Here is a 16,371-nt window from a genome sequence, read left to right on the forward strand (position 1 = left end):
GACATTCAAATTCAATACAGGCATATAAAAACAAATCAGAATTTACAGCCTGATATGTACAATGTGTTTTCTTCATTTGTGTCCTTAAACTCATGTTTAGAAAATCAACCAAAATCCTCACAGTAAGACAGACCACATTTTAATATACACAAATTGTTCTATTTTATTAGTTGGAAAGTCACAGCCCTTTAAGGGGGTGAATGGGCATATCAAAAATCCAACCAGCTTTCCTTGCAACCTTCTTCTGTTTTTCCATCTCTCTTGGAGCTTCCATTAACATCTTCAACATTTTGATTGGGAGTTTTATTCCTCAAAAACCCAACAGGAAAAGCCATTCTTCAAACCAATCACCTAATCCCAATAATAGTACTGATTCAGTACCTTAACAGGGAAATACAGAAGGAAATCCTCCTACCTCTGGAGGGATTCTGAAGAGGTAAAACACATGTGTGGTACATATGCACAATGGAATGTCGCTGCTGCCGCTGCTAAGTCGCTTCAGTCGTGTCCGACTCTGTGCGACCCCATAGACGGCAGCCCACCAGGCTCCCCCGTCCCTGGGATTCTCCAGGCAAGAACACTGGAGTGGGTTGCCATTTCCTTCTCCAATGCATGAAAGGGAAAAGTGAAAGTGAAGGCGCTCAGTCGCGTCCGACTCTTAGCGATCCCATGCACTGCAACCCACCAGGCTCCTCTGTCCATGGGGTTTTCCAGGCAAGAGTACTGGAGTGGGGTGCCACTGCCTTCTCCAACAATGGAATGTTACTCAACCATAAAAGGAATGAAACTGAGTCATTTGCAAAGATGTAGATGGACCCTGAGTCTGTCATACAGAGTGAAGTCAGAAAGAGAAAAACAAATATCGTATATTAACACAAATATGTGCAATCTAGAAAAATAGTACAAATGAACCTATTCACAGGACAGAAATAGGGACACAGACATAAAAAGAATGGACTTGCTGATACAGGGATGCAAGGGGAGGGTGGAATGAACTGGGAGATTGGGATTGACATATATGCACTACTTTGTATAAGATAGCGAGCTAGTGGGAACCTGATGTATAGCCCAGGGAGCTCAGCTCACTGTTCTGTGATGACCTAGAGAGGTGAGATGGGGGGACTATGGGAGGGAGGCCCAAGGGGGAGGGCATACACATACAGTTAATTCACTTCACTGTACAACAGAAACAATGCAACAGTGCAAAGCAATTATACTCCAATTTAAGAAAAGAATAAGCTCCTACCTCACCCGATGATAAAACATTATTCATATATTCCAAAAATGACTCATCTTTAATTTCATTGTCTGTGAAAATAAAAGTGATGCCTTTGCCTTGCCGACCAGCTGTTCTATACAATGTCTTCAGGTCTTCCATCAGATTTGATGTGTTGTAGGATCTAGAAAGAGTGTCATTGTGCCATTAGCTAAAATATGTTCATGGGAAGGAAAGATCCTTGTAACAACGCTTTATGCCATTTGGTTAACCAAAAAATGCTGATATTATGCCATCAGGTAGCTATTTTGTTGTACGCAATTGTTACTGGTTCACTGTATTCACTTGCAAAAATGAAAATAATTTTTAAAACTCCACATTTTATAAAACATAATATTACACACAAAAAACATCTAGAGTGAAAAACCAACCTGAAACAAATGTGTAATTTTTAGCACAATTAAATGCCATCAAAATGAGTATATACATGTCTCATTTTGAAAATATTTGTCGGTAAAGATAATGGAAAAGCCAAGCTGGAAAATTTACTAAGCACCCATCTGCAATTGATGTTTTAGAAGCTACCTCATAAACTGAATTAAACTAAAGAATTTCAAGTCTTCATTATACGGCATGAGGGAGACACCCTGTTATAAACGGGGCCCTCCTAACCACCCAACACAACTATTTTCACTGCATCTTTGTATCTTACATGAAAGAATTTTCTGAGCAATCAGTGCACTGCAGTAGAATCATTGGAAACATTATTAAATATCCCACTCTAACTCTTCTCTCATGTCCAAAGGAATCCTTTAGTGAAAGTCAACTTGCAATCATGAAATGTGAGAGAGGTCTCAATATAGAGGAGCCCATGACTGCCAAAAGGGAAAATTAAGATATTCTTATCCTAGAGACTCTGATTCAGTAAATTAGTATCTGACGTTTTTGTCATTAGATAAACTCAGAATTTAAGGCACAAGAGCCAATGGCCTTCTGGTTTTTAAAAAGCTACAAAATATTTAACTTCTATGTTCTGTGTTTTTTCAACATTTAAAACCTAAACTCTGGAACCAGAAATACCACTACCATGCAGCAAGATTTTATTTATTTTAAACTGGAGGATCATTGTTTTACAATATTGTGTTGGTTTCTGCCAACTTGAACCAGTCATAGGTATATATATATGTCCCCCCCCCTTGAACCTCTCTCCCACCTCCCACCACATCCCACCCCCCACGCAGCTACATTGTTACAGAGTACCACGTTGAGCTCCCTGTGTCATACAGCAAATCCCCACCTGCTATCTATTTCACATTTGGTAATGTGTATGTTTCAGTGCTCCTCTCTCAATTCATTCCCCCCTCTCCTTCCCCCACTGTGTCCATAAGTCTGTTCTCTGTCTGCATCTCCACTGCTGCCCTGCAAATAGATTCATCAGTACCATTTTTCTAGATTCCATATATATGTATTAGTATACAATATTTGTTTTTCTCTTACTTCACTCCATATAACAGGCTCTAGGTTCATCCACCTCACTAGAACTGACTCAAATTCATTCCTTTTTATGACTGAATAACATTCAGTTGTGCATATGTACCACAACTTCTTTATTCATTCATTTATCCATGGACATCTAGGTTGCATCCATGTCCTGGCTATTGTAAACAGTGCTCATGCACCAATATTTCATGAAGACTTCTAGATAAATAAGATCTGAAAGGTGAGAAAAAATGTTCGAAGACACAGTCCCCTGAGGAAGAAAGAAAGAAAGAGGCGGGAGGGAGTGAGGGAGGAAATGGAAGGGAGAGAGAGAAAAAAGAGAGAGATGGGTAGGGAGAACAAAAGAAAGTATCTTCTTGAGATATGGGCAAAACTTTCAGCCCAGTCTCCTAGATCTCAAGGACCCCACTGCTTCAAATAACATGACCTGAGTCATCTAAGTCTCTTAATTGCCTGAGCCTTGACCACACGGCTATGTAAAGGTTAACGCAGTAGGATGGTCTCTGGAAGGTTCTGAGAAGCCAGAGAAGGCCCGGACCCTCCTCTTTCTCAGTACAGGAGCATTCCCAGCACAACACACAGAGGAATTTATCACAGAGAGAGGAGGCGAAAGGTGTTTTTTCTGAGGCAGCACAGTGTCATCAAAGCCATGTCAGACGAGAAACCAGAAGCACTGTGGTCAATTTCCAGGTTTATCTGGGTTTTCACGCAAATCATAGTCTTTCTGAGCCTCAGCTATAAAATATTCTGCCAACCCACAAGGCCACAAAGTTCTTTCAAAGATCACATTAGCATGTGCATGTAAAAGTACTTGAAAACTGTAAGTTTTATACAAAATATGAGAACAAAAATCTCAGAGTTCAATCCCTTTTTTGTGTGTGTGTGTGGCTTAAATTTTTTTTTATTTTATTTTTAACTTTTCAATATTGTATTGGTTTTGCCATATATCAACATGAATCCCTTTTCTGAACAGGTTATCTTTCATCTAATGTTGCTTCTATCCACAAACCAGAAGAATTATACACAATGTAACTAAAATTATTTCTCTCTGTTTTAGTACTTGGGAAAAAACCAACATTTTAGATTGATTCTCCAAGCAGAATTCAGTAATGTAGACCAAATAAAAGATGTAACAACAACAACCTGAGTATCTGGCTCCCCAAACCCAGTGTTTAATCATTTCTAAACTTTGTCGCAGCAAGTGGCAAAGAGCCTCCATCTCAGAGACCACTGCACCAAACCAACATTAAGTCAACACCAGACAGGCAAGACTCCCACCTAGAAATTAACTGCTAATAATTTTCTGCCCAAATAAACTTTCCAAACTGGCTTCCTGCTTCTCACCTTATCTTGGTTCACCCTGAAGTTCTGTTCGGCCGATCTTTATCTTCCATTTTTACTCCCTAATTGTCCCCACACTGCACACACATATCTGAGGACAGCTCTTCTGGAGGTCCCTACTTCGATGAGTAGCAGCACAAACTATCCAGTTTCCCAAGCTAGAACCAAGATGCATCCATTTCAAAACTGCCAGTTTCTTGAGGATCTCTTGAATCTGCCCTCTATACTCCACTCTTACTGCTTCCACTCTGGACACCACCATCTCTTACCTAGATCCCTGAGTTAGCCTTCTAACCTTTCAGTTTCATTCCTTCTGTCCATCTTCTCCACATGCAAATCTGACACACCTCCCCTAGTGGAGACTCATGAATGGTTTCCCAGTGCTACAACGAAGTGAAAATGGCTCAGTCGTATCCAACTCTTTGTGACCTGATGGACTACACAGTCCATGGCATTCTCCAGGCCAGAATACTGGAGTGGGTAGCCAGTTCCCTTCTCCAGGGGAGTCTTCCCAATCCAGGGACTGATGGCAACCCACTCCAGTACTCTTGCCCAGAAAATTCCATGGATGGAGGAGCCTGGTGGGCTACAGTCCATGGGGTCGCAAAGAGTCGGACAAGACTGAGCAACTTCACTCGCTCACTCACTCCTGTACTGCAGGCAGATTCTTTACCATTTGAGCCACAAGGGTGAAGTCCAAACTCCTTATGACACCTCCAAAGGCTTGCATTTTTCTTCCTTTCCCACTTTCCACCTTAAGTTATATACCAGCCATATGTAACAGCTTTCAGGGTCTCAAATGTAGCTTTACATGTGCTGATCCTTCTGCCTGGAACATTCTCTACTGTTCCTCTTCTCTGAGATAATTCTTACTCATTCAGATCTCAGTTGAAACATCTCTTTCTCCAGGAAGCCTTTTTGACCATCCCCTAAAGTAGGTTAGCAGTCCTTCCCTCACATTTCAGTAGACTCTAGTCTGCACTTATTTCCTTAACAGAGATAAAACCTACGTATCGCATCTTATTGAATGAGTTGCTCAGTTGTCCCCATTAAACTGCTATAAACTCCGTGATGACACAGGTCAGGCTTACCTTGCTTATCGGGTACCCCAGCAATGAGCCAGTGCCTGACACATAGTTGGTGTTCAATGAATACTTTTAAACACATGAATAAGTAAATCAACAAACTTTTAATCTATTTTACCAGTTTACCAACAGTTTACTATTCTTGAAATCTGAATTAACATTCTTTTGCCTGCATGCTCAGTTGCTTCAGTTGTGTCTGACTCTTTGTGACCCCATGGACTATAGGGGGTCAAAAAGAGTCAGGCCCCTCTGTCCATGGAAGTTTCCAGGCAAGAATACTGGAGTGGGTTGCTATCTTCTCCTCCAGGGTATCTTCCTGACCCAGGGATCGAACCTGTATATCTAGCATCTCCTGAATTGGCAGGCAGACTCTTTACTGCTGAGCCATATGGAAGCCCTAAATTAACATTTAGAATGGATGAATTTCTTCTAAAATGCACTAAAGGAATATACATAATACTCATATCAAGCATAACATGAAAACCAAGAGGCATCTATTGATGAAGTAAGAGGCTGAAATGTTTCTAAAGCAAATTATTCATGTGAAATTTTCATTTCTGTGGTCTACAACAGAGGTTGAAAGAAAACAACAATAAGTCAACATTCAAGAAAGAAAACTATTATGGTTCCTTTACATTAAGATAAATGCATTCTTAACTCCAAGTGGCTTCTAAGAACCATTTATCAAAATCCATTTCAGGTTAATTAAAGTGAAGGCGTGTTACCTTGTCAGAGTGATCTGGAAGGAAGTGTAGCCAGCGATGAATGAAGCCAACCTTGTTAAGCTCTGCTTCCCCGATCCGCCCACCCCAACCAGGAGGGCATTTCCCCGGGGAGTACGAATGACACGTGAGATCTAGAATACAGAAAAGAAAAAGTACATCTCATTTAATGTGCAATATTCCACTTTTTTCCTATTTATTCAATACAGGCATACCTAGGAGATACTGCAGATTCAAGTCCATGCCACCATAATAAAACAAATACTGCTATAAAGCAAGTTACACATATTTTTTTTACTTCCCAATACAAATGAAAGTTATGTTTACACTCTACCATTAACTGTGCAATAGCATTACATCTAAAAAACCTGCACATACCATAACTGAAATATATTTTATTGCTAAAAAATGTTAACCATCATCTGAGCCTTCAGTGAATGATCATCTTTTTGCTGGTAGAAGGTTTGAAATATTATGAGAATTACAAAAACTTGACACAGTGAAATGAAGTGAGTCCATGCTGCAGGAACAATAATACCAACAGACTTGCTTGGCAAAGGGTGACCACAAACCTTCAATTGTAAAAACCGCACTATCTGCTAAGTGCATTAAAGTATGGGCAATAAAATGAAATATGCCTGTTTAAGCATTTTAGAAGATGTAGGTGTCTTAGGATCAAAATAGAAAGATACACTATTTGGACAAGTGAAAGCATTTCTGAAATAGAACAGTGGAGAGTAGGGAGGTGTAACTTTTAGGAAACTTGGAGGAGAGCAGTACAGAACAGTAGGCAGAGCCCAGACTGTGTCTTGCTCTGAGTTTTCAAGGAGAGAAATAAAGGGGACTTTGAGGTTTCCTTTTAGTTTGCCAATCTGATTTAGGAGGACAGGAAAGAGAACAGAAAATTTCTAAACAATGTGCATCCTTGGAATACACAACACACAATTAATTAGAATACCCCCCACATTTGAAAACTAATGTAATTTAAATACAAGGCAAAAATTTTCCAAAATATGGTATAAATGATGGAATTTGAAAGGAATAAACGTAAACACTCATATTATTTGGCAAAGACAGTGATACGTAAGGTAGCTAAGTGATTATGGGTAGACCAGAAGTCCACTCTCTGCCACTCAGTAGTTTCTCATCATTTGAGTCACTTTTTTGGTAAAAGTCTGTGATTCTTTGGTTTTATTGGTATTCAATGAATTACTTTCACCATCAGGTCTCCAGCCCCACCTAGAGGGGATTACTGTCGAATTCTCCTGGATGCATTTTTCACTCCATGTGACGACTATCTCTCCCTCCTAACTGCAGTTTGAGCCTGCAGTATTGCTGTATTGTCAGCTTTTTTTCTAAACTAATAATCAAGAATTATATGGGAGCTAAGGAGGGAACTTCACTTTCACTTTCACTTCTCAAGAAGGGGTCACTTCTCTGTTACTGTTGGAAGTTTTCTGGCATAGCCTGACCTCTGCATCTAATGGGTTTTTTTTTTAATTTATTTCTTTTAATTGGAGGCTAATTACTTTACAATATTGTATTGGTCCTGCCACACATCAACATGAATCCGCCACGGGCATACGTGTGTTCCCCATCCTGAATCCCCCTTCCACCTCCCTCCCCATACCATCCCTCCAGGTCATCCCAGTGCACCAGCCCCAAGGATCCTGTATCGAACCTGAACTGGTGATTCATTTCTTATATATTACACATGTTTCAATGCCATTCTCCCAAATCATCCCAACCTCTCCCTCTCCCACAGAGTCCAAAACACTGTTCTATACATCTGTGTCTCTTTTGCTGTCTCGCATACAGGGTTATCGCTACCATCGCTAATAGGGTTTTGTTACACATCCTTTTGAGAAGGCAAAATGGTAGGATACTGAAAGAGAAACTCTCCAGGTCAGTAGGTGCCCAATATGCTACTGGAGATCAGTGGAGAAATAACTCCAGAAAGAATGAAGGGATGGAGCCAAAGCAAAAACAATACCCAGCTGTGGATGTGACTGGTGATAGAAGCAAGGTCCGATGCTGTAAAGAGCAATATTGCATAGAAACCTGGAATGTCAGGTCCATGAATCAAGGCAAATTGGAAGTGGTCAAACAAGAGATGGCAAGAGTGAATGTCGACATTCTAGGAATCAGTGAACTGAAATGCACTGGAATGGATGAGTTTAACTCAGATGACCATTATAGCTACTATTGCGGGCAGGAATCCCTCAGAAGAAATGGAGTAGCCATCATGGTCAACAAAAGAGTCCGAAATGCAGTACTTGGATGCAATCTCAAAAAGGACAGAGTGATCACTGTTTGTTTCCAAGGCAAACCATTCAATATCACAGTTATCCAAGTCTATGCCCCAACCAGTAACGCTGAGGAAGCTGAAGTGGAACGGTTCTATGAAGACCTACAAGACCTTTTAGAACTAAAACCCAAAAAAGATGTCCTTTTCATTACAGGGGACTGGAATGCAAAAGTAGGAAGTCAAAAAACACCTGGAGTAACAGGCAAATTTGGCCTTGGAATATGGAATGAAGCAGGGCAAAGACTAATAGAGTTTTGCCAAGAAAATGCACTGGTCATAGCAAACACCCTCTTCCAACAACACAAGAGAAGACTCTATACATGGACATCACCAGATGGTCAACACCAAAATCAGATTGATTATATTCTTTGCAGCCAAAGATGGAGAAGCTCTATACAGTCAGCAAAAACAAGACCAGGAACTGACTGTAGCTCAGACCATGAACTCCTTATTGCCAAATTCAGACTTAAATTGAAGAAAGTAGGGAAAACCACTATTCAGATCAGATCAGATCAGTCGCTCAGTCGTGTCCGACTCTTTGTGACCCCATGCATTGCAGCACGCCAGGCCTCCCTGCCCATCACCAACTCCCGGAGTTCATTCAGACTCACGTCCATCGAGTCCAGCCATCTCATCCTCTGTCGTCCCCTTCTCCTCCTGCCTCCAGTCGCTCCCAGCATCAGAGTCTTTTCCAATGAGTCAACTCTTCGCATGAGCTGGCCAAAGTACTGGAGTTTCAGCTTTAGCATCATTCCTTCCAAAGAAATCCCAGGGCTGATCTCCTTCAGAATGGACTGGTTGGATCTCCTTGCAGTCCAAGGGACTCTCAAGAGTCTTCTCCAACACCACGCTTCAAAAGCATCAATTCTTTTGCACTCAGCCTTCTTCACAGTCCAACTCTCACATCCATACATGGCCACAGGAAAAACCATAGCCTTGACTAGACGAACCTTTGTTGGCAAAGTAATGTCTCTGCTTTTGAATATGCTATCTAGGTTGGTCATAACTGTCCTTCCAAGGAGTAAACGTCTTTTAATTTCATGGCTGCAGTCACCATCTGCAGAAAAATAAAGTCTGGCTTTGTTCGTAGTGATGCTTTCTAAGGCCCATTCGACTTCACATTCCAGTATGTCTGGTTCTAGGTCAGTGATCACACCATCATGATCATCTGGGTCGTGAAGATCTTTTTTGTACAGTTCTTCTGTATTCTTGCCATCTTTTCTTAATATCTTCTGCTTCTGTTAGGTTCATACCATTTCTGTCCTTCATCGAGCTCATCTTCAAATCCCTTATGATTATACAGTGGAAGTGAGAAATATATTTAAGGGACTAGATCTGATAGATAGAGTGCCTGATGAACTGTGGAATGAGGTTCGTGACATTGTACAGGAGACAGGGATCAAACCATTCCCATGGAAAAGAAATGCAAAAAAGCAAAATGGCTGTCTGGGGAGGCCTTACAAATAGCTGTGAAAAGAAGAGAAGTGAAAAGCAAAGGAGAAAAGGAAAGATATAAGCATCTGAATGCAGAGATCCAAAGAATAGCAAGAAGAGATAAGAAAGCCTTCTTCAGCGACCAATGCAAAGAAATAGAGGAAAACAACAGAATGGGAAAGACTAGAGATTTCTTCAAGAAAATCAGAGATACCAAAGGAACATTTCATGCAAAGATGACCTCGATAAAGGACAGAAATGGTATGGACCTAACAGAAGCAGAAGATATTAAGAAGAGGTGGCAAGAATACACAGAAGAACTGAACAAAAAAGATCTTCATGACCCAGATGATCACGATGGTGTGATCACTCACCTAGAGCCAGACATCCTGGAATGTGAAGTCGAGTGGGCCTTAGAAAGCATCACTACAAACAAAGCTAGTGGAGGTGATGGAATTCCAGTTGAGCTATTCCAAATCCTGAAAGATGATGCTGTGAAAGTGGTGCACTCAATATGCCAGCAAATTTGGAAAACTCAGCAGTGGCCACAGGACTGGAAAAGGTCAGTTTTCATTCCAATCCCAAAGAAAGGCAATGCCAAAGAATGCTCAAACTACCGCATGATTGCACTCATCTCACACGCTAGTAAAGTAATGCTCAAAATTCTCCAAGCCAGGCTTCAGCAATATGTGAACCGTGAACTTCCTGATGTTCAAGCTGGTTTTAGAAAAGGCAGAGGAACCAGAGATCCAATCGCCAACATCCACTGGATCATGGAAAAAGCAAGAGAGTTCCAGAAAAACATCTATTTCTGCTTTATTGACTATGCCAAAGCCTTTGACTGTGTGGATCACAATAAACTGTGGAAAATTCTGAAGAGATGGGAATACCAGACCACCTGATCTGCCCCTTGAGAAATTTGTATGCAGGTCAGGAAGCAACAGTTAGAACTGGACATGGAACAACAGACTGGTTCCAAATAGGAAAAGGAGTTCGTCAAGGCTGTATATTGTGACCCTGCTTATTTAACTTCTATGCAGAGTACATCATGAGAAACGCTGGACTGGAAGAAACACGAGCTGGAATCAAGATTGCCGGGAGAAATATCAATAACCTCAGATATGCAGATGACACCACCCTTATGGCAGAAAGTGAAGAGGAACTCAAAAGCCTCTTGATGAAAGTGAAAGAGTAGAGTGAAAAAGTTGGCTTAAAGCTCAACATTCAGAAAACGAAGATCATGGCATTGGGTCCCATCACTTCATGGGAAATAGATGGGGAAACAGTGGAAACAGTGTCAGACTTTAGTTTTCTGGGCTCCAAAATCACTACAGATGGTGACTGCAGCCATGAAATTAAAAGACGTTTACTCCTTGGAAGGACAGTTATGACCAACCTAGATAGCATATTCAAAAGCAGAGACATTACTTTGCCAACAAAGGTTCGTCTAGTCAAGGCTATGGTTTTTCCTGTGGCCATGTATGGATGTGAGAGTTGGACTGTGAAGAAGGCTGAGTGCAAAAGAATTGATGCTTTTGAAGCGTGGTGTTGGAGAAGACTCTTGAGAGTCCCTTGGACTGCAAGGAGATCCAACCAGTCCATTCTGAAGGAGATCAGCCCTGGGATTTCTTTGGAAGGAATGATGCTAAAGCTGAAACTCCAGTACTTTGGCCAGCTCATGCGAAGAGTTGACTCATTGGAAAAGACTCTGATGCTGGGAGCGATTGGGGGCAGGAGGAGAAGGGGACGACAGAGGATGAGATGGCTGGACTCGATGGACGTGAGTCTGAGTGAACTCCGGGAGTTGGTGATGGACGGGGAGGCCTGGCGTGCTGCAATTCATGGGGTCGCAAAGAGTCAGACACGACTGAGCGACTGATCTGATCTGATCTGATCTGATCTAAACATCCTTTTTCAGGATTCCCTTCACTGGCAGGCATTATACTCAACTCCTGTTGGGACTACTCTTGCTTTTGGATTATACTCCCAATTTAGTGTGAGCCCAATGAAATGAAGTCGACTTTCCCATTGTGGACCTGAGAACCTGGTTCCACCAAATCTGGTAGAACCTTGCTCTTCCAGCCTCCTAATCATCTTCTCCATGTGATTCCCTCTTAAGTTGTTACAGGCAGGGGAGGAAAGGTACAGGCAAGAATTCTTGGCATTTCCCCAGTGTGTATTCATATTCTTTCCCTGGTGTTACCTCAAGAGGCATAGATAAAGCAGGTAAGAAGTTACTGCAGCCACCCAGAGTCTCCTATGTCTTTTCTTGGTTAACTTTTCCAAAATACATGACTTTTTCAATAACCATTTCCTTTAGTTGATGCTGGTGAATATATTAAGGGTTAAATAATTATTACTAAGTAGGTATTGGAAACTTTCATCCCAATAACTTTTCCTGCAACTGGGCTTAGGTCTGAAACTAAAAATGTCTGTTCCCATCTTCTAGCACTATCTGCGTACTTGCTCAGGGGCTTAATCGTGTCCCAGCTCTTTGCAACCCCATGGACTGTAGCCCACCAGGCCCCTCTGTCCATGGAATTTTCTAAGCAAGAATACTGGAGTTGGTTTTTATGTCTTACTCCAGGGGATCTTCCCAACCCAGGGATCGAACACATGTCTCCTATGTCTCCTGCATTGAAAGGTGGATTCTTCATCACTGCATGCCACCTGGGAAGCCCCTTCTAGCATATGAGAAGCCCTTAAAACACATTTGACAAGTGAACATATACATGAACAAATAGAATACTTTAAAAGTAATCTCAAAATCTAGTAGAAAACAGAAATTGTAAGAGAAAACACAGTGAAGTGAGAACTTCAAATGGGGCTATCTCGTCTCACCATCTCAGACTGTGAGATAGAGATATTCATTTTTTAATTTCTGTAGCACATATTTTAAAACATATTAATTCCCATCCTGCCTTGCAGGTGCTCATACTCTAGTAGAGGAGAGAAACCTATTAATAGAAACATGCAGTAAAGCACTGTGGTGAATGCTGGGGTGGGCAGGAATGATAGCAACTGGAGGAAAAAAATGCAAGAGAAACAACACTGCTTGAGAAGGCATCTTAGATGTGGAGCTGGGAATTTGCTCCAGATCTTGAACAGTAACTACAAGTTTATCATGCAAAGAAGGTGACACACTGGGCAGGAGTTGGGCTAAATTTTAAGAATAAGGAATGGGATACACACAGTCTCAGAATCAGCAAAATGCCTGAGGGGTCCTCATCAGGGTGGGAACTTCAATACCAGCTATGGAAATATTGGAAGACAGGATGTTCAGGGCCATAATGAGGACTTAGTTCAACTCTCAACCTATTTATCAAGCACCACAAGGGTGCCTGTCTCAGCAGTACTCCATCCCGTGAATACTGAAGGGAATAAACTGGGTATCCGCCCTCATAGAGCTTACCATCTGGTAAAAAAGTCAAATACAAGCAGATGAATTCTACACAACAAGACACCTGCTGGGAATGTAGCACTGATAAGATCCTTTGGAATCAGAACCTGTTTAATCATGAGCAATTGATTTCTCTGAATTACACCCTAAATCGAACACCACCCACAAGGAATACGACAAACCATACACACCACGAATTGAACTTTAATCAAAGAGGCAAAAGACATCTTGCAGAAATATTCTTGGTTTCAAACGAAAACCATCATTTTAATAAAGAAAGGAACTAAGAAACACACTTGGCTTCAGACCACATCCTGTGTTGCTGCAGTTTTCATCTTCAGTCCTGTCCCTTGGCTTCTATCATGCTTTATAGCTAAGTTACATATTTCAAGGCTCACACTCACATGCCAGAGTTTGGATATAACGGTACACAGAAAACGAGAGTGTAGGTGAGAGAGTGGGCCTAGAAAACTGTGAGAAATAAGGCATTTTAGCTCAAAAACTCCAATCACAGATTCTTTGGCTAATCCCAGAGGACGCATGCTAGAGGCTGAGGGTGAGGGGAAAACACAGCGCAGGACACGGGCTGCGGCACATACGCCTTGAGTGTGACACCCAAACAAAGTGAGGAGATGCTTTATCTGTGGGCTTCCCTGGTGGCTCAGACAGTAAGGAATCTGCCTGCAAAGCAGGAGACCTGGGTTCAGTTCTGGGGTCGAGAAGATTCCCTGGAGAAGGAAAGAGCAACTCCAGTCTTCTTGCCTAGAGAATCCCACGGACAGAGGAGCTTGGTGGTTACAGCCCGTGAAGTCACAAAGTGTTGAACGTGACTAAGCGACTAACACACACTTGTGCTGTAAAACCCAGAAAAAGGAAAGTTCTAGAGAACTTCCTCAAGCAAAAGATTAACATAAATAACTTCATTTCTAGCTATTGTGGAACCCCAAAGCCAATCAGATTTTGTCTCCAATAGATACCTAGTCAGGAAGTTGCCTTTAATATTATTTACTTAGAAAATGTTATTCTTTGGCTTCTTCCTTTCAATAACTAAATATGAGAGTACCTTTATTCTTCCTGAAACATTTAACTCAATTATAAACTAGGAACTAATTTCAAAATGTTATTTATATTTGGTTTTGGAAGAACATTTGTACTCATAATTCAATAGAGATGTCTCAGATTCTGAGAATTCAAAGTTTCCAAGCTAAGTGTCCTCATGCTGGGGACATCCAACCCCAGGACTTACTCATTGTTGTTCTTCTCCCTGACTTAGTCCAGCCTTATAGAAATGCCTTCCTCACACTCCTTAATTTTTCAGAGCGAGAACTGACTAGATAACCTCTGAAATTGTCTCCAATTCTAAGATTTTATAATTATTAGAGGTGACAATTTGTAATTATGAGGTCGTTCCTCATGGATAAGCCTAAGAAATGGAAGACAGCCCCAAACTGGCTTCTTTCTAATGAAAAGGATGTATTCTAAAAAAATAATTGACATCAACAAAGTGAGAGTATCAACAGGGTTTTAACAGCATTATCTCCCACCACCCATAAATTAGGTCAAGTAAATATCTTTTATTTCTATCCTTTGAGAATCCATCATATCCATCATTACAGTGATTGGAAACCTAAATGACTCATGATAGGGTAGAGAGGAAACTTTACTTTCCTGGTGGGTATCATTTAACAGAATTTTCATCCCAGCTGAAAGTCAATTATCTATGCATTATTGTTAATTACTATTTCCAATTGTGGTGAAATACAAGCAACATAAAGTTTCCCATCCAAACCATTTTTAAAGGCATAGTCCAATCCCATTAAGTACCTTCATATTGTTGTGCAACCACCAACATCCATCTCCAAAACTTTTCATCTTGCAAAAATGAAATTCTGTACCATTAAACACAACTCATTCTCCTTCCCTTGGCTGCTACCAACCACCACTCTTTCTGTCTCTCAATTTTCTACCCTAGGTACGGTAGAAGTGGACTCAAATGGTATTTGAGGTTTTGTGACTGGCTTATTTCACTTAGTATAATGTCCTCAAAATGAATGCCCCACTTTTTACCATTCTCCTTAGCAGGATGCAAAATAGAAGCAGGCTTTGTGCCTGTGCTTCTGACTCAGATGTCAACCACATTCATTCCATGGAGTGAAAACATTGAGCTGGAAGCAGTATAGCAACACTGAATAAAATTATCATATCACACATTTGAAGTACACACGCTCTGATTTTAAACCTATAGGTGTGACATGTTGCATTCAGTTCAGAAATTAAATTGGAATAGAGCATTGAGTTTATTTTTAAACTGAACTTTCTCCTAGAAGAGGAAAATTGAAGAGGAGGGGGAAAAGTCTGGTGTAAAGGCAAGTGTCTGTCACTCTGGGGAGGTGCTACTGGGCGTGGCCACTGACCTTGACCAAGTGGACCATGGCATCTGCAAAGAACACCAAGTCCGTGCCTGCACCACGGATGCTCTCGTTATAGAGCTGCAAGAACATATTCAAACGCTCCTTCAGGTGATCAAAGGATTCAACAGGCTCATAAATTTTGGGCATCTCAGCATCAGCCTCCTCAGATGTTTCACCTGGGGTTAGGAAAGAAAAATCAACTAAGTTTCTCCAAATCATTGGACTTACCACTTCCTCAACCTAACTTAGTACACTCATAGCTTTACAATTTAGCACTGAATAATACTGATTTTTACCTAAAAGCCAGAGTATATATTTTTAGAAAAGAAAGCAAACAATAGTCAAAGCATTAGAACTTTTGTGATCATACACAGTCTTAATTCTTTCTTGTCTACAAAGGGTCAATTTCAAATAATGTCACATACATTGAATTTCATTTATATTCATAATAGACCATTGGCATTTCAAGGATCTTCCCAGAAATACTCACTTAATGGTCAAAATGAAGATCGAAAAAGTAGGGATTTAATGTCAAAATCCACAAAAGAGAGAATTAAATGAGTTTTTAATAAGAATAAAAAGAAAAAGGTCACTGCATCTGCTTAGAAAATTTTTATGATTGGAAATTTTAAGTTAATAGTGAGGATAGAAGTGAATTTTGAGAGAAAACAGAAAAAAATTATTTTTGTTATTAAAAAAAATTTTGTGTGTGTTAAAAAAATTTAAACACTGAATTATTTCACTGGGAAAATTATTAAATCAACTATTTTAAAAGTTAGAGACACGTATCAGCTTAACACTTTTCCAACCATGATTATAAAGCATAATGCCAAAGAAAGAGCTAAATTTGGCATATATAAATTCACTATCAGTTAACATTAGTTGAATATACTAATAACAAGTAAGAAATTCACTGAGTATTAGAAGAGTGAGTCGTCCAAATCTAGTAGTACA

The 16,371-nt window shown here is 40.6% G+C and overlaps 1 protein-coding gene across 1 annotated transcript in view; it reads right to left on the reverse strand.

The window, feature by feature from the left end:
• DNAH5 (dynein axonemal heavy chain 5) overlaps positions 1 to 16,371 on the reverse strand; it is a 330,796-nt gene that overhangs the window by 101,373 nt on the left and 213,052 nt on the right. The window contains exons 52-54 of the mRNA XM_086361232.1: positions 15,421 to 15,593; positions 5,868 to 5,998; positions 1,247 to 1,400 (exon numbers count right to left, since the gene is read on the reverse strand). Of these exons, the coding sequence (XP_086217358.1) occupies positions 1,247 to 1,400; positions 5,868 to 5,998; positions 15,421 to 15,593 (458 nt within the window). The remainder of the gene's footprint in view (positions 1 to 1,246; positions 1,401 to 5,867; positions 5,999 to 15,420; positions 15,594 to 16,371) is intronic.

This window comes from Bos grunniens, chromosome 20 (assembly GCF_055505025.1).
Source record: "Bos grunniens cultivar Pamir isolate PY7600 chromosome 20, Bosgru_T2T1.0, whole genome shotgun sequence".
Classification (NCBI taxonomy): domain Eukaryota; kingdom Metazoa; phylum Chordata; class Mammalia; order Artiodactyla; family Bovidae; genus Bos; species Bos grunniens.